Raw genomic sequence first — 22,556 nt, 5'->3', positions numbered from 1 at the left:
TTATTCATTTTAGAGGGGAGAGGGGGGGGGGAGGAGCAGGAAGCTTCAACTCCCATATGTGCCTTGACCGGGCAAGCCCAGGGTTTTGAACCAGCAACCTCAGCATTCCAGGTCAACGCTTTATCACTGTGCCACCACAGGTCAGGCCCAAGAAGACAGTTTATGCTCCTTCACTAATCATGGGTTACCCTTATGTTATAAAACCCCAAAGAGGAGATTTTGCTCTTTTTTATATTCTCATGCCCCAAAATATTTACCATCAGTACTGCCCCAATGTTTAATTCCAGATAAATGCCCAAGAGCTCATTTTTAAGTCTGAATATACCAAAAGCTTAGCAGTCAGCATGATGATGATGATTGAACATTTATATTCATTTATGGCCATTATTGCTTAATAATAACCCATTGATCAAACTGTCTCCTATTTAGTAGTCTGTCCTGATAGGAATGTGAGTTAATGGGTTGTTTTATAGTCATTTAGCTGTAACGTCACTTAACACCAGGCTGAATGTACCTGAACTTGGTGACTTTATGGTAAATACATGTCAGGTGATCAGACCTTGACTATAAGCACTCAGATCCTTTATCTTCCTGGCCACAGACACAGGGAAAATGAGAGTTTGATCCTTGTTTTATTCCATGCCCATTAGACATGTTAGTATTAGAGCTGATGTCAAGGGAGCATGAAAAATAAGCATTTTTATGGATCTTATACATTATTATAAATATGCCATATAATCTTAATTATTGTTTTCCTTGAACAGGGCTCATAATTTTTGCATTTTGTATGGGTTTTCAGTCCATTTGCTACTGCTGCAGTTCTGATCAGTGAGTGCCTCAACTGTTTATAATATTGGTCTTAAAGACTAGTAAATTATGTTTCAATATCATATTTTCTCCATTTCTGTTCTGTTTTTAAAAAATTACTACCAAGACTATACATAAGATTACTGTAAAGTATTTTTCCCCGCCGAGAAGGAAGGAAGAGGCTAGAGCCACAAAGTGTGGAATAGCAGACGGCTTTATTGGGTATAGAGCGCACATCCCGCCCGGCAAGGTTCCCTGGCCCCGAAGAAAGAAAGATGGAGGAGAGATGGAGGTCAGGGAAGTTGCACGGATTAAACCGCGTGGGAGATATTTAAAGGGTCCTTCTAGGGAAGTGGAGCTACTATGATGTGGTGAAATTTCACTGGCTGGCAGACAATCGTTTCTTTCCAAATGGTCCCTGGGAAGTTTCCTTTAGTGGGCTTGGTTGTGGGCGGTCCTAGCCAAAGTGGGCGGGTCTGAGTTACCCACATGACCATCCCATTATCCACCAACCTTACAATTACTATACGTAAGAACAGATTATTCTTCCAAGCTATAAATTTTTTTAATTTTTGACTTCCCAGTTGATTGCTATGTACCCTAGCCATTCCTCACTTGAGTTTGCCTACTACCTGAAAGGTCACAGGTTCAAACATCATTTTGTGTGTGTGTGTGTGTGTGTGTGTGTGTGTGTGTGTGTGTGTGTGTATTTTTCTGAAGCTGGAAACGGGGAGAGACAGTCAGACAGACTCCCGCATGCGCCCGACCGGGATCCACCCGGCACGCCCACCAGGGGCGATGCTCAGCCCACCATGAGCGATGCTCTGCCCATCCTGGGCGTCGCCATGTTGCGACCAGAGCCACTCTGGCGCCTGGGGCAGAGGCCAAGGAGCCATCCCCAGCGCCCGGGCCATCTTTGCTCCAATGGAGCCTTGGCTGTGGGAGGGGAAGAGAGAGACAGAGAGGAAGGGGGGAGGGGTGGAGAAGCAAATGGGCGCTTCTCCTATGTGCCCTGGCCAAGAATCGAACCCGGGTCCCCCGCACGCCAGGCCGATGCTCTACCGCTGAGCCAACCGGCCAGGGCTTCAAACGTCATTTTTTTAAGGTGCCCATAGAGTGTGGTGACAATTTTCTATTTTTACTAGATAGCAAGTGCCATAGAATTTGATTTAATTTAAGAATAATAAGGTACTTTGAATGTGGGGGCAATGTCCTTGACATTCAAGATAAACTTAAAGAAAGGAAGAAATCTGTAGAAACATGCTAAAGATCTGTTTCAATGAACAGTCATTCCAAGACGAAGAACTCTGCATCTTCACCTGTCTGGCAAATGGTCAGTATCTATGTTTGGGGATTGGCTGGAGAGCGGGACGTTCATACTGCTCATTAGGCATCACTGAATCTTAGTCTGTTCTCTTGTTTTTTATTTATTTTTTTAAATTTTCCTAGTGAATTGAGTCTTTTGTCTTTTTTAAAATTGAGGTATAATTGACAAAAACCATTATATTACTTTCAAGTGTACAACATAATATTTGGCATTTGGCCTGACCAGGCAGTGGTGTAGTAGATAGAGCATCTGACTGGAATGCAGAGGACCCAAGTTCGAAATCCCATGGTCGCCGACTTGAGTGCTGGCTCATCTGGCTTGAGCACGGTGTTGCCAGCTTGAGCGTGGGGTCATAGACATGACCCCATAATCGCTTGCTTGATCCCAAAGGCCACTGACTGGAAGTCCAAGGTCACTGGCTTAAGCAAGGGGTCACCTGGTCTGCTGTAGCCTTCCCCCCCCCCCCCGTCAAGGCACATAGAGAAAGCAATCAGTGAACAACTGAGATGTTGCAACGAAGAACTGATGCTTCTCATCTCTCTCCCTTCCTGTCTGTCCATATCTGTCCCTCTCTGATTCTCTCTGTCCCTGTCAAAAAAAAAAAAAAATGATTTGGTATTTGTGTAAACTGTGAAAGAGTCTCCACATTAAGTCTAACTAACATCCAGCACCACCCATAGTTGCAAATTTCTTTTCTCCTAATGAGAACTTTTAAGATCTGCCATCCTAGTTACTTTCAAATATGCAACACAGTATTGTTAATCATAGTCGCCAGGCTCTGCATGACATCTCAGAATTTATTATTTTATAATTGGAACTTGGTACCTTTTGATTACATTCACTTATTTCACCTCCCCTCCCCCACCTCTGGCAACCACCTATCTGTCCTCTGTATGTATGAATTCAGATTTTTTAAGATTCCTCTTATAAGTGAGAATGTGTACTATCTGTGTTTCCCTATCTGACTTATCACTTAGTATAATGTAGTCTATTCTTTTTTTTCTTTTTTTACAGAGACAGAGAGAGAGTCAGAGAGAGGGATAGACAGGGACAGACAGAAATGAAGAGAGATGAGAAGCATCAATCATCAGTTTTTTGTTGCCACACCTTAGTTGTTCACTGATTGCTTTCTCATATGTGCCTTGACCGTGGGCCTTCAGCAGACCGAGTAACCCCTTGCTCAAGCCCCTGACCTTGGGTCCAAGCTGGTGAGCTTTGCTCAAACCAGATGAGCCCGCGCTCAAGCTGGCGACCTTGGGGTCTCGAACCTGGGTTCTTCTGCATCCCAGTCCGATGCTCTATCCACTGCGCCACCGCCCAGTCAGGCTGTAGTCTATTCTTTTTATGACGTCCTCAGGAAAGAAATGACTCTTTCATTTTCTTTGATGTTGAATGTTTTAAATCACATGAAGTTAACAACGTGAATTCATTTATATTAGGAAGTAGTTTATGATCCTCTTCAGTGGAATTCAGACAGAGAGCGAGTGTTAGTGTGGTGCCTTTGTGCACATGTGGGGGTCCGTATTCTGTTGTGTTTCTTAGTATTTCGTGAAATAGCACTTTTGCTGTTTGAGGAACCTTACCATGGCAATTTTTTTTCTTTCTTTTTTTGAGAACACTTCATTTGCCAGTTTAGAACTATCATGACCAGTTTTTCACAATCTGTGAGGATGATAAAATGATAGCATATTACAGAGAGGAAGAACAGGAGCTGATTGGCAGCGTCTGTTACAAAGACAATGTGTGGGGCTCTGTGGTTCCTGTGTCCGCTTCTGCTGGGACCGGAGGTCCAGCTGCCCCTTTGAGCACGTTCTCTGCTGGTCTAGTTCCCACTTGCCTTCCTGACTGGGAGTGGTACCTTCCACGGGTCACATCCACATCCGGGAAGCTGGCATGGTGCCACCTAAGAAAACTGGAACTCCGCGCAGAAGGGGAGAGAGACTGAGGGCAGGACTGGCCATTCAGCCTTCTTGTTTCTCATCATATTTGGGAATGGGCCTGTAGCCTGGTCTAGGTTCTGGATTATTCCAGAGCCCATTCCAGCTTGTGCTTTAGCTTTTCATCCCTCTATCATCTTCCTTCCAGAATTTCTCCTTAGTTAGGGCCTGTACCATACCTTGTTGATACCTGCTTTTTAAAGACATCAACTTTAATTCTTCTCCATACTGGAATGCTTTTTTAAATGGCATGTGTTAATATTTCCAATTAATTTTACTTAAAAACATATTCTATAATTGTTTTGAAGTGTTTTATTTGTATCACTGTATTAAAAGCATAAATGCATTAGTAATCGTTTTAAATGGCAGGTGCTGTCTGTACTACTTTCTATTTAGTGATATGTAGGAGCACTTTGAGAAGGAAAGTGCTGTCTGTCCCTCTCTGGGCTCCGACAGCTGGACATGGGCAGGAGGCACCTGCTGTGCTCTGTTGAGACTTGGTTAGACCAGCCACCATGTCGAGAGCCCTTGGCTCTGAACACTCTGAATTGCTGGTGGCACATGGGCAGTGTGTTAAAGGTGTATAATTATGGTGGTAGGGCAGGTGTTTTGTTTGCGAGGCTCTGGGTTTTTGAGATTGGATTCAAGTACCAGAACTATAATTTTCCATTCATTTATTCACGGACCAAGCAGTCTATGCCACATAATACAAAGAGATGTGCTCATTGAATTCACTGTCTTTGGTCTTTAATTAAATATAAATATGGTCTCTCAGAACATTTAAAATTGGTCTGGTCTACAGAGAAATCTAACTCAAACTGAATATACCCAAAAGGTCATTAAGAGGCTCAAACAACTGAAAAATTCTATGGGTAGAACTGGTTCCAGGCCCAGCGGCCTCGAGCTCTGTGTTCGGGAATCCTTCTTTCCCACTCCTTGCTCAGCTTCCAGGCTGTTGTCTCAATTCTCAGTCACACCAGCAAGGGGAGTCCCAGCAGCACCATGTTTACATTCTGTGCTTGCACAAGCCAAGGATCAGAGTGCCAGTGTTGGGTCACTCGCATGGAGGGCTGTCACTGGCCTGATTTGGCTCTCAGGCTCACCAACTATGACCAGGGGAGACAGCACATTTATTGGTCAAACCTGAGTCACATGTTGGGTGGAGTCAGCTCTGCACCAATGAAGTGGTTTTAGCACGTGGTTCCCCGGGGAGTTCAGTATACCATGACCAGGGGAAAGGGAAACAGATCCCGGACAGGGAAATCAGCAGCTGTCCATCAGAGCTAACCTTGTTAGCACACACAAAAATTAAATTACAACAAGGAATTCTTAGAAGAATTCTTTGGGAAAAGGTTTTGAGTGCTCTGAGTTTGCTATAGTTTTGTGCTTTTTATCAAGCCTCTTAATAAAATTCAGCATAAACTTACCTGTTTTAATTACTTCTCTGATTTGTTTTTTAAAAATTATGCTTATTTTTTGACAATATATGGGTATTTTCTATTTCTATAAAGGATCTGTGGAATAAAGATTTTGTATTTTTAATATTGTCTATGACGTTAGAAATATCAAGAGAAGTGTGGAAGCTTGGAAGTTAGGTTTTCAAGTGAGTCTGAACCCAGCGACCTCTGGTAACTTCATAGTTAGTTTTTCCATAATTGATTATTCAGCATGTGTGTGTTGTCCCTGTTAAGACCACCTGTAAGTTTCTGTGTTTTATGCATCTACTGGTTAGTGGCTTAAACCCATAGTTTAGTGTGGGATGTAGTGAATTGAGTTACTGGTTTGGGGACTTGGTAGTTTGATCAACTCTGACGGCCATGTGGATGAGCCATGGGTGGCCAGAGCCATACCTGTGCTCCCAGCTTTGAGCACCTGCCAGCTTTTGATTGGTACTTGCAGTGTGACTGGTGGCATTTACAGTGAGTGCTATAACATGAAAAAGGAAGGAAGGGGGTGTTACATCTTAAAATTTTTACATTGTATTTGGTCTCTTAAATAGGAGGATAAAGGAATTTCAAAGTCACAGTTAAGATAGCTCTTTACTTTCCTTGTACTCATTGCTCATGTTTAGTTAGGGATTGGGTTGCTCTTCTACTCTTTGCAATGGTAATTAGTCTGTTTACATTTTCCATTCTTGGATCAGTTTTAGAAATTTGTGTTTTGCCAGAAAATCATTAGTTTCCTCTGTGTTTTCAACTTTGTTGCTATAGAGCTGCTTGTGCTTTGATTCTTTTATACGTATACAGTTAACTCTTGAATGACATGGGTTTGAATTACACAGATCCACTTATAGTCTAATTTTTTTCCTAGTAAATACCTATACTGTTTTTTTTTTAACAGGCATAATTCACTTTATTTTCCTTATATAAAATTATCTGGTGGCCACAGCGGGAGCCTGGGTCCTCTGCACAGAAACTCGGGTGTGGGTCTTTACAAGATGATCAGTGAATTCCTGATAGGGAGACTTATTGAACACAGTCTCTTTCCAGAGGTCAGGGGTGAGATAGCTATAGGTCTTGGAGATGGCATCAAAGGTGGCCTTGGCAAAGTTGCCCAGGGTAGCAGTGCAGCCCCTAGCCGAGGTATAGCAGTCGTCGATACCAGCCATCATCAGCAATTTCTTGGGCACAGGGGCAGAGACAAGGCCAGTGTCTCTGGGGCAGGGATGAGGTGCACCAGCACAGAGCCACAGTGGCCTGTCACCTTGCAAGGGACAGTGTGGGGCTTGCCGATCTTGTTCCTCCAGTAGCCTCGCTGAACAGGAACAATAGAGAGCTTGGCCAGGATAATGGCCCCATGGATTGCAGTGGCTACTTCTTTTGAGCACTTAACACCCAGACCAACATGTCCATTGAAGTCTCCAATGGCAACAAATGCCTTGAACCGGGTCCTCTGGGCAGCACGTGTCTGCTTTTGCACGGGCATAATCTTCAAAACTTCGTCCTTAAGGGGTGCCCCCAAGAAAAAGTCAATAATCTCTGACTCCTTGATAGGCAGGGAGAAGAGATAGATCTCCTCCAGAGACTTGATCTTCATGTCCTTGACCAGGCGCCCCAGCTTGGTGACTGGAATCCACTCCTTGTCCTCCGCCTTGCCTCCATGAGCCCCATGGCCTCGGCCCCGGCCTCGACCCTGGCCACGACCCTGGCCACGACCCGACCCCGGATGCCGCTGCCAAATCCTCAATGGAAGCCGCCGCGGCTTCCCATTCCAGGTGTCTCCCCCCCCCCCCCCCGCCCCACCTCTGGGTCCTCCAGCAGCACTGGCGTCGTCCGCATTTGGTGTCTCCTCTGAAAAACCCTGTACTGTTTTTTATCCACAGATGAGAGCCCATGGATGTGAAGGGCTGACTGTGTGTATTTTATATAGAGAATATGGGCATTATGGATTTTGGTATCTGAGGGGCCTGGAGCCAACTTAAGTTTTAGGGGAGTCAGAAGTTACATGTGGATTTTTGACTGTTGGTTGGGGCTAGGAGTGCCTAACCCCCCACCCACTGTTTAGGGGGTTACTTTAAAATTATTTTTAACTAAAATGTTATATTTTAATCTATTCTGTATATGTGGTCATGTCTCCTTTCTCACTTCTAAGCTTGCATAATATTATTCTTTCTTTTCCTTTTTCAGGCTTGGAAAGGAGGATATCTATTTTCTTACTTAAAAAAAAACAACCTTTTAGATTTGTCTGTCCTTTCTACATCTCTTCCCTTCCCCCCTTTCCATTACTTTCAGCTTTTATCTTTGTTCATTCTTCTCTTCTGGTTTCTCTTGGTATGTTTTGTTGTTCTTTTTAAAATTCCTGAAACTACTTAGTAACTGATAGTATTTCTAGAAACTACACAGCTCAGTAGTTTAGAACTCGGTGCCTGGCAGGGCTAGTTTTTCCTTCTGTAACAGAATTACAAATTAATATATAACTGGAAATGAGTATCACATTAATAATGCCTATTGAGAATTCATGTGGCTCTGGGCTAACTAACCGTTAGAAGTCATTCTTAAGCTTTCGAGTTTTGTTTAGGATTGTGTAAGCAGCAGAGTTCTCAGCAGAATTTATGAATTATGTGGAAGACTAGTGCAGTGAGTCAGATACCATTTCAGCAGAGAGATACTAGGCAAGAAGTTGTACTTGTATCTCAGTTGTTATCTTTACAGTTTCCAGGACAGGATTTGATCATGGACTAAATTGTATAGGAAATAACTATAATTTTATATCATCTAGGATACTTTTTCAACAGTAGTTCTCAGTGAAACAGGTGAGAAGCAGTTGCCTCTTCTCTCTGAGAGCTGTGGGCAGACACAGGTGTCTTCCTGTGTTCCGTGCACAGGAACGCCGGATGGTCACCCTCTCTGTTTGCCATGCTCTGCAATGCCATTATGTCTACCTCCATCATGAAGCTGTCCTGGGAACAGGTAGTGTATTGTCAGCCCAGACTGGGGTGTTCCAATAGGGGAACAAGCAGCCTGCAGAGGGACCACCGGTCCTTCCACGGGGATACCACACGTCTCCCCCCACAGCCTGTAGGAGCCCCCTGGAAAGAGTTGTTATGATGGTTAGCTGGTAAGAACTTTAACATTTTCTAACTGAATTGCATTGATTTGTTATACTTTGGTGAAAACTGAGGGAAATCCAGTGTCTTGCACACCTTTATTACCATCCTTATTTTCAGAAAAAGTAGAGTGGTACTTTCATTCTTAGGCCAACAAGCAAGATTCCTAGACTGCCAGGAGTTGGGAAAGTATATAATGGAAAATATTTTTGTCCATTAAATATGGAATAAATTAAAAAAAGTATTTGTAATTAAAGAGAAGAGTTGATGAAGTCCAGTTTCTACCAACCAAAAGGTGAATTGTGGTGTTTAAGCTCTGCCTTTATTTGATGCTACACATTTGTCAGATTGCAAGAGACACAGTGAGCCTAAAAGTTTTACTTGTTCAGTTACCAAGTTCTTGAGGACTTTTGCCTACTTTACAGGGATCTCTGTGAGTTTATTACAGGAGAGCATTCTGAAAACTTACTTATTAATGCCTGGTATTGACCATTTTGTTTGTGAACATTATGAATTTAATGGTTTTAAAAGAAAGTATGCTAATATGTAAGCAATTGCATGCCCATTTTATAACTCTTAGGATAACTACCTAGTTTAAACCAGGCTACTTTAGTAGATAACATGACAGAGATGAAAGGCATAGTTCCTGGTTTAGTTGAGCTTGAGTTAGTAGTGGAGGAGACTCCTGGGTAAACCAGAAATTCAGAGTATAAGGAAAGCTGCTCAGGTAGGGAGGACAAGGGGATGTGAGAAACTGAGGAAGCACTGTGCCCAGAGGCAGGCCGAGAGAGTTTTGAGCGGGGCTCTTGGACAGGGTCCTCTGGACAGTGTGTGTGAGTTCCGTCCAGCCAGGTGGAGCAGGAAGAGGCATATTCCAGCAGGAGCAATGTGAGCAGTGGTTCAGAGACAGAGCACTTCATGACATCTGGGGGATTAAAGGTGGGCAGAGGGAGGTGAGAAGAACAGGTAAGAAACTATATGTAGTATGTGTTGAACTTGAACTATAATAATTGTTAGTAGGTCTTTTCTGTTTTTAATTCAGATGAAGGAAGTACTCACGGCCAGATGTCTTAAGGAAGACTTTTGAAGAGGACAGAGGCGTACAAATTGATTACAGCCAAGATGCAAGTTAGTTTTGGAGAAACCGTACTCTGAGGATGTTGTTTGCTTTTGAGAAATTACAAGCATAGAAGAAGTCTTTGCATGTGCATTTAGTATCGTGTTGTAAATAACAATGAGATTGGATTTACATCAGTCTTTGTGCTAAGACTTGGAGTACCTGGCTGGGAAGACATGAGTGACCCGAGGCAATCACAGGAAGAGAAGCACAAGCTCAGCAGGGGCTCCTCCAAGTTCAAGGACCCTCCCAGAATCATGCAGTCCGATGATTATTTTGCTCGAAAATTTAAAGCCATTAATGGCAGCATGGGACCCACCACATCTTTAAATGCCTCAAATACCAACGAGAGTGGTGGTCCCACTAATGGTACCCCAGTTGTACCCAAGATGGGTGTGAGGGCCAGGGTGTCTGAATGGCCACCTAAAAAGGACTGCTCCAAAGAGCTGGCCTGCAAGGTGCTGTGGGGAGGCCGGTCTCAGACCAGTTACGACAGTGTTGCCTCCGTTATGCACAATGGGCAGAATGACCAGAGTGACGGTCCACCGGAGGAGCAGCTTGATCTCGACTTTGTGGAGGCCAAGTACACAATGGGGGACATCTTTGTTCACTCTCCTCAAAGAGGACTTCACCCCATAAGACAGAGGAGCAATAGTGATGTCACCATCAGCGACATTGACGCCGAAGACGTCTTAGACCAAAATGCCGTGAACCCCAACACCGGGGCCGCACTGCACCGGGAGTACGGGAGCACGTCCTCCATCGACCAGCAGGGCCTGTCTGGGGAGAACTTCTTTGCAATGCTCAGAGGGTACCGAGTGGAGAGTTATGACCACAAGGCCGTGGCCCCTTTTGGGTTCCCAGAGTTCTTCTGCGACCCCAGCATCTCGCCTAGTCTTCATGCCGCAGCCCAGATTTCTCGAGGTCAATTTGTCCACATCTCAGGATTAGACTACATGGACAGCGCCCTCCTCGTGGGGAGAGACAGGGACAGGCATTTCAAACGGAGGTTCAAGTCCGAGTTGGTGGAAACGTCCTTCTTCCGAAAGCTGCGAACTGTTAAGAGTGAACATGAGACTTTCAAGTTCACGTCTGATCTGGAAGATGGTCATCTTGAGCGGAGCATTCACCCTTGGAATTGTCAGCGGTGTTTTGCACATTATGACGTCCAGAGCATTTTGTTTAATATCAACGAAGCCATGGCTACGAGGGCTAACGTGGGGAAGAGGAAAAACATGACCACCGGGGCCTCTGCGGCATCCCAGACTCAGATGCCTGTGGGCCAGATAGGCAACTGTGAGTCCCCCCTGGGGAGCAAGGAGGACCTCAACTTCAAGGAGAACCTGGATGCTGATGAGGGTGATGGGAAAAGTAATGAGCTTGTCCTGAGCTGCCCATACTTCAGAAATGAGATAGGAGGGGAAGGGGACAGGAGGATTGCACTGTCTAGGGCCAACTCGTCATCATTCGGTTCTGGGGAAAGTTGCTCCTTCGAGTCCTCGCTCAGTTCCCATTGCACAAACGCAGGCGTGTCGGTGTTGGAAGTGCCCAGAGAGAACCAGCCAATTCACAGGGAGAAGGTGAAGCGCTACATCATAGAGCACATTGACCTCGGGGCCTACTATTACCGCAAGTTCTTCTATGGAAAAGGTAAGGGGGCCCTGCCTGGGGGCACAGCACCCTCCTTGTAGGAGCCAAGGCCGCTGTTCACGGGGCCTGGTTCTCTGCTGTGGACTTATCCCTCCAGATGAATCCCTGTTAGAAACCCCCATTTCCTGCCTTTGCTGGTCTGTAATCCCCCAAGTAGAAGATTCCTCCATTCTTTCTCTAGGCCAGCTTGTGAGTAAGCATCTCAGGTCAGACTTAGTGTAGACATACGTTTTTTCAGACGTCTTCCCTGATCAACTCTGTCCCTCTCTAACTTCTCTGAATAATCCTTATACTGTTTACGATGGATAATTCTGTGGCTTTTTCCTCTGGTCTTTCCTTCACTTTTCCTACTCCTTCTCTTTGTCTTTTACATGTGTGTCTCACAGCTCCTCCTGCATCGTTGTGTGCGTTAGTGGAGTTAAATAAATCTTTGTGGAAAGAATGTACAATTAGCGTGACAGACAAATTTAGTTTTCTTCTAGTCCTATAAATGAGCTTAAAGGGTAAGATACAAATGAGTCTTTGGTGGCGTGATTTGAGAGTTCTTTAGACATTTGTAAAATAAGTTATGTTTAGTTTTATATATACAGGCTTGAAGGAGACATTCCTCAGAAGATGAAGTCATGTGGTTAAATCCTCAAAATGTAGTTTATATCCTTTAAATAAGTGTCCTCAGTTATTCTGAGGACATGAGAATCCACTCTGTTGGAGACCCTACAGAGAATCAGGTCACATGCACACACATACACAGCAGTGACACGCGAAGTGTAAGCACTCAGAGTGGCTTTCATTGCCTTTGTTGGGGTGCACGTGACTCCTTTACCCCCACCTTACAGGGCAGCATGCTTCCACATCTGTATTCTTCTGTCTGAGTTTCACCTGCCTCCCAGTCCCAGGTGTTACCTTTTGGAGCACCTGAGGAGGCTGCCGTGAGTCCAGCCATGTCCTCCTCCTGGGCCTCCAGAGACACTCTGCTCTCTGGCCCTGGTAGGGACAGTTGTAAGCGACCTGCACTTGGAATTTATTTCATATTGATTTCTGTCCTCAGAAGGCTTGTGTGTCATCTCTAGTTCCAGTTGTTTCTTTTTGTGAGGTTGCTTGGGGTGTAACTGAGACCTGAGGTCACTCCATCCTTCCTAGTCCCTGGTACCTTTTTTTCCTGTGTTGTTGTTGCTGTTCTGTTTCATACTGGTTACAAGATGGGACTGATGTAACTTTGTCAGCAGGTCTCCGTTCCCTAGTCGTGTGCCCTCTGCAGCCCACCCGCCTCAGTCCTGACTTCTGGTATGCATTGCTGTGACCACTGTGCACTATGGCTGGCCAGCCAGTGAGCTCCAGGAAGCTGGGCAGTTTGTGCCGTGCAGTAATCATGGCCACGTGACGTTCCTGAAGGGGCAGCATGCTGTAATACTGCTCATGCGTGGTCTCTGGGTGGAAGGCAGTTATTTTAGGAAAGGGAGATCATGGAGAGAAATAGGCCTCCTAATTGAGGTTTCTTTTTCCTTTTTCCCTTTCTTTTATTGATGAGGATGTGGCTGTCAATGCTAGCAATCAGTAGTCTCTTAGACTATTTTTATTGTGCCCTGAAATCCTCAGGCAGCGAGTCGTTCTGGCTAGCTGAGTTTTGTAAATAGTTTGTGATTTACCTTTTAAAAATATCAAAACATAGACATTATATGTGTGTGTATGTACATATGCATATTTATGCAAATACTCAGCACCAGCATCTCATCCATGCTCTGTTGTGTATCCTAATGTGTACGTATACACTTAAGCACATGTGGGATGGAAAATTGGTGTTTACTGCACCCAGGGTCCTCACTGTTTGATGCATTCGTGTTCTCATGAGATGGCTCTGGGTTGCTAGATTCTATTGGTTCTCATCCTGGTAGTTTTAAAGAGTTTGCTGTGAGTGGTTTATTACTTCGTCCTGATTTGCTACTTAAGATTTTCCAGGGTGTTAGAAATGACATCTTCAAAGGTGTGAGATTTGAATATGAAGTAACAGAGGAGCCCGAGGAGAAGCTGAGGGTTGACACCCTCCACGGGTGAATTGTGTGTGAACGTGGACATGGACGTGTGGTGGGACAGTCCAGGGTGCCTGCTCACTCTGTTGATCCATGAATGAGTCAGCTGAATTCTAGACTTTTATTTTTATTTTTTGCAAAGCCTGCAAAACGAAGGTGTAAGGCAGTGATCCCTGAGTTTGCTATATCATCTGTGTTCTACAAGTCTGTGCTGGGGAGGGTGCTCTGGGGCCTGTGACTGGGCTCTAGGGCCAGGATGGAGTGGCTGGGAGGAGCTGAGCCCTGGCTCAGCCTCTCTGCTCTTCCCTGCAGCATGAACTGTACCTACTGTCTCCTGTATTTACTTCTTCTCCTATTGGCCTGTGTGACTTCAGAATGAAATGGGCTCCCATAGCATCTGGTGTTGTGCCCTCTGGTCTCTACACAGCCTTTCAGGACTGATGGAGGCAACAGCCCCGATCCCCAAGGTCCGGTGGCCGAGGCCTATGGTGTGTGAGTTGGGACAGTGCCCACGCACAACCTGGTGGCAGCCACTCTATTTGTAAACACATCGTACATTGCCAGAGCCTCATTGGCTTTGAAGCAGAGAACCTGGGCAGACGGCGAAGCAGGTAGCTTTCCCTTTTTCTCTCTTCTTTATACTCTGTTTTCTCTTTAGAAGGAGACGTTCAGGGAATCTTTTAATTTTTCCAGAATGCATTTTGTCTTATGTGAAACTTTATTTCCAAGAGCATTAAATGGCTTCCTCTCGCTGGGAAAGGTCTGAAGTACTGAGCGGTAATAATGTGGTTTCGTCTTGACAGAGCATTTAACACGCAGCGGTGGCTCTTCCTGCCCACTTGTGTTCCTATGACACATAGTCACTTCCAAATGATGTGTGCAGGGGCGTGGCCTGCTGCAGCAGAGTGTGCGCAGCGTTGCTTGTCTAGGCAGGTCCCTTGGTCACCTTCAGTGAAGCGTCTTTGTTGAGAGGGTGTCGCAGCACCCTGGATGCGACATGCTCCTTAGTCTGGCCGCAACCATGGAGGAAGTGAGCGCTGTCTCCATGCCGCTGTGTCCCTGGTGTCTCCCTCTTCTCTGTGCTCTCCAGTCGGTAAACAGGCGTGCACGGGGGCCTTACCTCACACGGGGTTCTGGTGGACGTGTGTTTGCACGCCTTGCCAGGCCCACTGGAGCACAGCAGCGGGCCTGGCCTTTTGGATTTCCTTAGCTCTTAGGGCTGCTGGCCAGCAGCAGGCAGTCTGACGTGTGGCCAGGGCTGGAACTACAGGGACAGCTAGGAGAGGCTGCAGGTCCTGGGTGGTGACGAAGGCTTGCACTTTATAGGAAGTTGTGCACTGGCAGTTACTTAGGAGTTCTAAACCGTTCTGTGCCTGAGTTCAGCTCACACAGACAGGGCTCTAGAAGGCAGAGGAAGTAATTTTGGGTTAAGAGATGTCAAACCAGAGGGAAGGATAAAACTGGGCCTCTGGTGTCTTTGGGAGCATGGTTTTACCAGAGCTACTCGGCTGGTACAAGAGCATGTGTCTCTGAAGGTGGGGGAAATACTAAAATTGACAACATATACCTTTATTATTTTAGAATTTTTAACGGCATAGAAGTATTATATGATCATTATAGGAAAAGAAGGTAGAGAAGAAAAAGAAGGAAGGAAGGGAAGGAAGGAATTTCCCCCAACCCATAAGAGATAATCAGTAGGAACCCTTATCCTGTATGCTTTTCTGATGCAGATGATCTATGTAAATGAACCCTCTGTTGCTCTTGCTTTGAAACTTGTGTCTGTGTGAACATCTGCCATGTTCTATGTTAGGCTGCATCAGTGCTTTAAGAGCCATTAATTACCAGTGACCACAGTGTGCTCTGGGTGCACAGTGGATGCCAGGCCCTCGCCAGCCATGACCTGGGCAGAAGAGGCCATGATTGTGTTTACTTTATTTCTGACAAAAACCTGTCAGCTTTGTAGAAACACAGTAATAGAGGGACATATATTTCTTTGCTCTTGGACGGAGGATACGTGAAAAATGATCCATGTCAAATATATATATTCATGAATATTAATTTTAACAAACAAATCTGTACTTGGACATTATTATAAAAATTTTTAAATTTTAAAGTGTGAAAAATTATAAAAATATAAAGCATAGCCTTCTCCTTCTGCACTAGAATGAGGGTGGAGCCTAGTAACAGCTCCGAAATCTGGATTTTGGAAAGACGGGCAGGTAACTGCAGTGTGGGGTTGGCGAGCCCTGCCCCAGCCCGGTAAGCAAGGCCAGCACCAGCAGTCATGTCCCATGGGTAGTTTATACAGTCACTGAAGAAAATTAATAAGGTATTGGACACTATTAAATTATAAGGGTGAACAGAGTACCACCTAACAATAGTACTATTCTAAGATGCAGATTCCTCCCTGAGAGGACAGAATCGACTCAGTCTTAACCCCTCCGGCTGGCCAGTCTCGCCTCTGCAAACAGAGCTCCCATTGAAATCCAGGGGCTCTGAGCAGAGAGGACCTGCTCAGCTGCACGTGACATGAAGCCTGGGGGGGTATCGTGGCATCTGTTCCATGGCCAGCAGTAGGGTCATGGTTCCCACCCATGCCATGTTTCAGATGTGCGCTCCAGGAGCCAGAGCTCTGCTATTTCCCAAGGAATAGGAGTGAACCACTGGTACTGCGGGGCAGTTTGATGCTGCAGTTAACTGAGGAAACTGACTTGCATTTTGCTGCTGGTAGAGCAAATTAGAAGTTAAGGTCTCAGGAGCAGGAGGTCTCAGAGCACCTAGTGACTTAGCAGAACTTGCCTGCCTTGTGAGAGCCCAATTCAGTTTCACTATTCATCCCACTAAGAGGAGAAGTGAGAGCTGCCGGCTGCCCCCTAGGTGTGCTCCTCCCCCAGCTTTTCTGCACGGAGCTCTTTCTTGCTGTCCTAGTATTCTTTCCTTCCTCTCTCCCACTCTTGTGGCCAGTCACACTGAAAATTAGGAATATTAAGGAAGCTTTTGATAGTTGCCTTACTTTTCCAGTCTTTTACTTTTTATTGAAGGTTTTCTTAAAATTGCGTCTTTCAAGATATAGTCCTTATATTCAGGGCAGATTTGTTGTTTTATCTTTAAGTTGTGTTCAGTTTACCATTCTTCAATTGACTTTTATAATTTACTCTTTACTTGAATCTCATCACTGTTGAATTGCCTTCCATGAGAGTTCTAGACATAGATCACAGGTGTGCATCCTAACTCTGTCACAGCAGATTGTCATCTTGAGCAAGTCATGTCACCTCCTTACTTCAGTATTATTATCTGTAAAATGGGGATAATAGCAGTAGTATCCCCATAAGTAAGGAGGGTGATGAGCTAATTTATGTAAGGTGTGTTTAATATTGCTCTTTTCACTGTAATATCCCAGATTTTTAAGCATTGCTAATACTTTGGTTAAAGTTGGCTGAAGGAGCAGTCACAAAGAAAAATGCCTCCTTTCCCCGTCTTATCAGTTCAGTCATTTAATCCAGGAATCATCAGTGGGGATTTGATGTTTCTTGAAGTCATCTCATGACTCTTACTGTTATTATGTGAAAAGCAAGTCCTATTGTTTTAATCATTCACTGTCCCTTGTTCACTTTTCCTTTATAACTCCTAGAGAGCTGTGAACGGGAAGGTAGTTTAAAACACTGGCACACGATTTTATTGGGAGGGAAGGGCAGAAGAAGATACATCACAGGCAGGAATTTAGACAGCAGTCCCCCCCAGCTATGGATGGAGCCCAGATAGGCAGTGACCTGAGAATGAAATGATTGACTTGCTATTGAAAGATAACCTTTAAAGTGCACTTTGTGGAAAACTAGGGACAAGGTGCTGCTGTGCGTGTTCACCAAGGAAAGGCCCCTGGGGCACAGATCCACAGGCGATTTGCTGCAGTGCCGTGTACCCCTGTTCTAGCACCTATAGAAACACAGCTGTGGGTTCTTCTCTTTGCATACCTGGCCACAGGAGGCCCTGTAGAGGTGTGATCCTCACCTGTTCAGTTCATTAATGATGAATTTAATAAATCCCCCTTCTAACTTCTTCCAGGACCTTGAAACAGCTTTGGGCCAGGGGCCCATGGAGCCTTTCCCCTTCTTCCCAGTTAGAGATGCTCCAAATCCTCCTTTGTGAACAGCCGCAAGCAGCTGGGCTATGCACTGAATCTCATTTCCTGGCTGCAATCTTGTTAATCGATTTTTTTTCTCCTGCCCTGTCATATTTGCATGATATGAGGATTGCCGTTCAGCTTTTCCACAGTCTTTTCACAGCTTCTGTTCTGCCAAGGAAGAATTTTATTGGGTTCACCTTTGAAGCAATTTTATGGAAATCATATACTCCAGATAACGACAGACAGGCTCGGTGTGGGAGGGGGCTCATTGTCCTCTGCCCACAACAGATACTCTATGATGCAGACAGGCCGAGCAGTCCTGAAGGCGACCTGCTGTGTCACGTGGCTGCCTGCTGGGGGCTTCCTGGCACATCCTGTTCTCACTTCTGCACAAGCTAGATGGCCTGTTACCTTAGTAGCGGAGACTGTGGTTCCTGTGGAAACATGCCGCTGATCTGCTGCTTTCCTTGGGGAGACTGAAGCATGGGGTCCCCAGGAAACCTGCAAGGCCACAGAGCTAGCAGGGCCAAGGGTGCGATGCTTGTACATAGCAGCCACTGCATCCACACGTGTGTGTGTGTGTGTGTGTGTGTGTGTGTGTGTGTGTGTGTGTGTGAAAGAGAGAGCGAGAGAGAGAGAAAGAGAGAGAAAGACGGCCCGAGTGTGGCGTGTTGGCTGGAGAGGGAGACTGAGGGAAACCTTTTCCACTAATTTGCTTGCCATCTTTGATGAAAGGGTACTACTATGCAGATCTTGGGTTCTCCAGATTTTTTTTAAATTATACTTCCTGCTGGAAAGCATTTCCTGACATGTCACATACACCACGCCTTCTTAAAAAGACAGCCGTGAGCGATGCGCTATAAGTGGTTACGGAGTAAAGTGGGTTCTTCTTCCTGGCTGACTCGTGTGCTGCGTTAGACTTTTGGGCTCTGAGACATTATGCCTCAGTGCTGCTTATTTTACAGTCACTGCTTTTTTGCTTTTGATTAGTTTTTTTATCAGTAACATGCCTCCTTTCAATTGTAATGCTTCTCTTGGGTTAATGATGGTGAATATATTATATATATTATATTTTGGGGGTGGGGTGGGATGCTGAAGTTAGGAAAGGTTACATGACTGATTCGAGGTGAAGCAGGTGAGAAGAAGCAAGGCCTAGATTGAGAAACCAGTACTTAGGCTCATTAGAATTACAGATATTTAGAGTGAGTGAGTTTGGGACTGCTAGTTAAATGTGGCAATTAAAGACACATGTTGTTTCTCCGCCTTCCAGAACACCACGAAAAATGATGATCCCGCCCCACCCATCGCTGGCAGTACTGCGAGAGGTACAGGCCATCAACGCTAGTCAGTCCCTGCCAGGACCCAGGGACCTTGAGGAAAAGCCGGGGGAGCAAAGCGGAGCTAGTTCAATGTTAGAGAAGGCCGTCCTGTCTCCTGTCCCTCCAGCCAGTATGCCCAGGTGGAAACTGAAGACTTATTCTGGAGAATTCGAACGACAGCACTGCTAAGGGCAGGACTCAGGCACTTGCCTCGGACTAGATGCCCTATTTCCTGTCCTCTTGTTTGGGGTAAATGCCTCCAGACTGGGAGTGGGAAAACCACCCCAGGGGACACCCACTTAAGGGAAGTAGGCCTACCTTTGCTGACAGCTGCAGTTCTCCAACAACAACGTCGACTCCCTGCCTGAGCAGCCTAATCTGAAGTTGGCTTTAGAGCAAGATGAATCATTACAAATAAAGAGTCATAATGATAAAAGGGTCAGTTCTAAGAAGGTGCCGCTTACATTTTCATGAACTATCAAGTACCTGGAACTAAATCTAAGGAAAGGAGTGAGCGGTCCCTACAGAGAGCTCCCAGCGTTGCCATGAGCAGCTCACGCCTGCATTACATGGGGGACATGTCATGATCCAGGGTTTCATATGCAGTGTGCAGCAGAACTCGGAGAATGCTTTTGTAGGAACAGAACGAAGAGTAAAGGGGGGGAGGGCTGGAGCTACTGTGTTTGAAGCCAGGAAGAAGTGCTTGGTGGTTTAAAACTAGGAACGTATCATTCCATGTCACAGTGTAGTGGATGGGTGGAGCGACAGTTGCCGTGACTGCTGCATGGCAGTTTTCTTCTAGATTCTCGATTGGACCGGATAATTGCTGTGCTTGTGTGGTACCTCGTCTTATTTCTGTCACAGGACTTAGAATGTGTACTTCTTGTCTGCTCCCTGTATCATCACCCGCATAGGACTAGAACTGTTCAAAGCAGGCGCTCTCATGTTTGGGATCGTCTACCCAGTGTTGATGACTTTCTGGTACATAGCTGGGATACATCCCAGACCCAGTGTTTGAATGACTGACTGACGTGTGTGTGGTAGGCTGAACACTGGCCCCCAAGGATCTAGGTGTGTTACCTTATATGGCAAAGCGACTTTGCAGATGTGATTTAAGTTAAGGATCTTGAGATGAGGAGATCATGCTGGATTGTTGGTGTGGGACCTAAATGCTGCAGCACTGTGTCTGGTAAAAGGCTTTGAAGACAAGGGAAGGGGCGTTATGAGCCAAGGCATGGAAGGAATGCAGCTCTGGAAGCTGCAGAAGCTAGGAAATGGACTGCCTGAGATTCCGCCAGCAGGCACGGCCCCGTCATAACCTTGACTTTGGCCCACTGAAACTGACCTGGGACTTCCAGCCTCCAGAGCTGTTAAACAACAAATGGGTAGTGTTTTAAGCCCAAGTTTCAGGTAATACGTAATAGCAGCATTATTAGGAAAATAAGACCCTATGTGACTTGTCACAGGTGTGTATGTTTTCAGTTTTGTAACTATTTCAAGAAAGCATGCTGCCCCAGTCACTGAGGGCAAGACTGTTCAGCCTGTCTTGTTCACTTCCCAGCATGCAGTGAGTCGCCTCCTTGTTCTTACATTGACGTTCCTGGTTGAGATCAAATAAGACTTATTACGTTGGAGCAATAGCCAGGGAGCCTGCTTTAGTTCAGTAGTTCAAGAACAATTTATGAAATACCTGTCAGGGATTAGGCACCAGAATTCTGGGTGTAGAAGTTGAGGGCCTCAGCCTCTGCTGGAGTGGGGCAGCGATTTCAGCGAGGACTGTGAGTGAGAATATTTCAGTGGAAGTGATATTTGAATTGAGTGTTAAACGTTTTGTAAGACTATCAGGGAAGGAAGGTGGAGGATGCCAGGCAGAGGGCCAAGTACAGATGGCTTAGAGGTCTGTGAGAGGAGAGCAACCCACACGTGAAGACGGTTAGTATTCAGGTATTAGAATGAATCATTTAATGTAGGCTCTCAACCTTATCATCAAGAGGGGTTTTATTTATATGTTCACTCTTTTCCCCCTAAAATAATTGGAAGCTCTTTTGGTTTATGTCACATCAAATGCCTGAGCATTTTTGCAACTAACTTCTTGAAATGGGTTCTAAGAAGGCAGCTTTGCCGAGTGACTGGTTGTGCTTTTGTGCAATTTCTGAGTACTTTTCTCAGTGCATCTGGCTTCTGATAAATACCTCATGAAGGTAAAAAATTAAATTCTTGTCAGGACAGTCTAAACTGGGAAAATTCTAAACTAATTTAGTTTGAAGTTTAAAGATGCAGTTCACAGGTCTAGTGATTCTAACTTCATGGTTCTAACAGTTTCTAATATCAAGTTAGAGAAAGAATAAACCGATAGGTTCCTGCTCGTCTGAAATAGAAGACTAACTTTCCATCTCTGTTTTCATTGAAAAATTTTTAACTGTTTGTTACAGACCCAGATCATGGCTTCTGTGTCAGCTGTCCTCAGCCCCAGGACTCCTTTTTTTTTTAAAAGAGTTTTTATTTATTTATTTACAGAGACAGAGGGAGAGTCAGAGAGAGGGATAGCTAGGGAACAGACAGACAGGAAAGGAGAGAGATGAAAAGCATCGATCATCAGTTTTTTGTTGCGACACCTTAAGTTGTTCATTGATTGCTTTCTCATATGTGCCTTGACCGCGGGCCTTCAGCAGACCGAGTGCGAGTGACCCCTTGCTCAAGCCAGGGGCCTTGGGTCCAAGCTGGCGAGCTTCGCTCAAACCAGACGAACCCGCGCTCAAGCTGGTGACCTCGGGGTCTCGAACCTGGGTCCTCCGCATCCCAGTCCGACGCTCTATCCACTGTGCCACTGCCTTGTCAGGCAGCCCCAGGACTCTTGTGCATTTATTATCACTGGAATGGTTAGCCTGGCTGCCATCAGTTCACGGTTTACCTGAGGGTGAGTCACCCAGGTGTCCTCAGTAACTCACTCTTAGCCCCTGAAGTGGTTGACGTGTTCCCTCAGCCCTGACAGGTTCTAGGTGCAATAATGTCAGGACTGATCTCATTGGTGGCTAGAAGTGAAGAAGTCAGTGACCTGCCTCTTAGAACTCATGTTCGTGTTTGTTAGTGGCTTTGGGTCAAGATTGCTCTCAGGTAATGTGTGTGCTCTTTTCCTCTGTTCAGCCCAACCCACTTCCTATTTTCTGCGTGAAATTTCTTACTCCTTCAGAAATTATTGTGGCAGAAAATGTTCATGTAACCCAAAACCTTTGGAACAGCTGTGGTTTTCTTCAAGCTTTATATAAGTGTTTGATATGTTTCTTTTTAACTGAAAACTACGAGTCAGGAAGGATTGGCTAAAACCTGTTAGGTGACTTTCAAAAAGGGTAAGTGTGGTTTTGTATATATAGTGGGAAAAACATCGACTTTCCAAGTGTGCACCTTGGGGCACTGACCTGGCAGCAGGTTGTTGACAAATGAGTGAATACCACTGGGGATTTGCTTTGAACGTGCTGGGGGTGGGGTGGGGGGTGGGTGTGACTGACAGCTGCTAAAAATAGTCAGCTGTACAGATAGCCTGGGTAATTGTACCTTCTGTTTTGTGTGGGTTGGACGACACTTGAGTGGTTGCGCTTGGGTCCTTTCAGAAGGCAACAGACACTTCAAAAGTGTGGCTGAGTGAAGCATTTTCAGTATTTTTAGCAGATCTCGTGCTCAGGAAGCCTCGTCCCACCACCCAGAG

The 22,556-nt window shown here is 45.4% G+C and overlaps 1 protein-coding gene and 1 pseudogene across 3 annotated transcripts in view; one reads left to right on the top strand and one right to left on the bottom strand.

Moving 5' to 3' along the window:
- The window catches only part of SIPA1L2 (signal induced proliferation associated 1 like 2), a 250,339-nt gene that overhangs the window by 118,424 nt on the left and 109,359 nt on the right, over positions 1–22,556 (top strand). For 2 of the 3 annotated variants that reach the window (XM_066383247.1, XM_066383264.1), the window contains exon 2: positions 9,660–11,384. In XM_066383247.1, coding sequence (XP_066239344.1) covers positions 9,911–11,384 — 1,474 coding nt within the window. In that variant the 5' untranslated portion in view covers positions 9,660–9,910. Of the gene's footprint in view, positions 1–9,637; positions 11,385–22,556 lie in introns of all 3 variants that reach the window. The other variant, XM_066383256.1, reaches the window with a different exon arrangement.
- On the bottom strand, positions 6,437–9,912 carry LOC136388184 (small ribosomal subunit protein uS5 pseudogene; annotated as a pseudogene).

The sequence above is a fragment of the Saccopteryx leptura genome, chromosome 1 (assembly GCF_036850995.1).
Source record: "Saccopteryx leptura isolate mSacLep1 chromosome 1, mSacLep1_pri_phased_curated, whole genome shotgun sequence".
Classification (NCBI taxonomy): Eukaryota; Metazoa; Chordata; class Mammalia; order Chiroptera; family Emballonuridae; genus Saccopteryx; species Saccopteryx leptura.
This window is presented reverse-complemented; position numbering and strand designations above follow the sequence as displayed.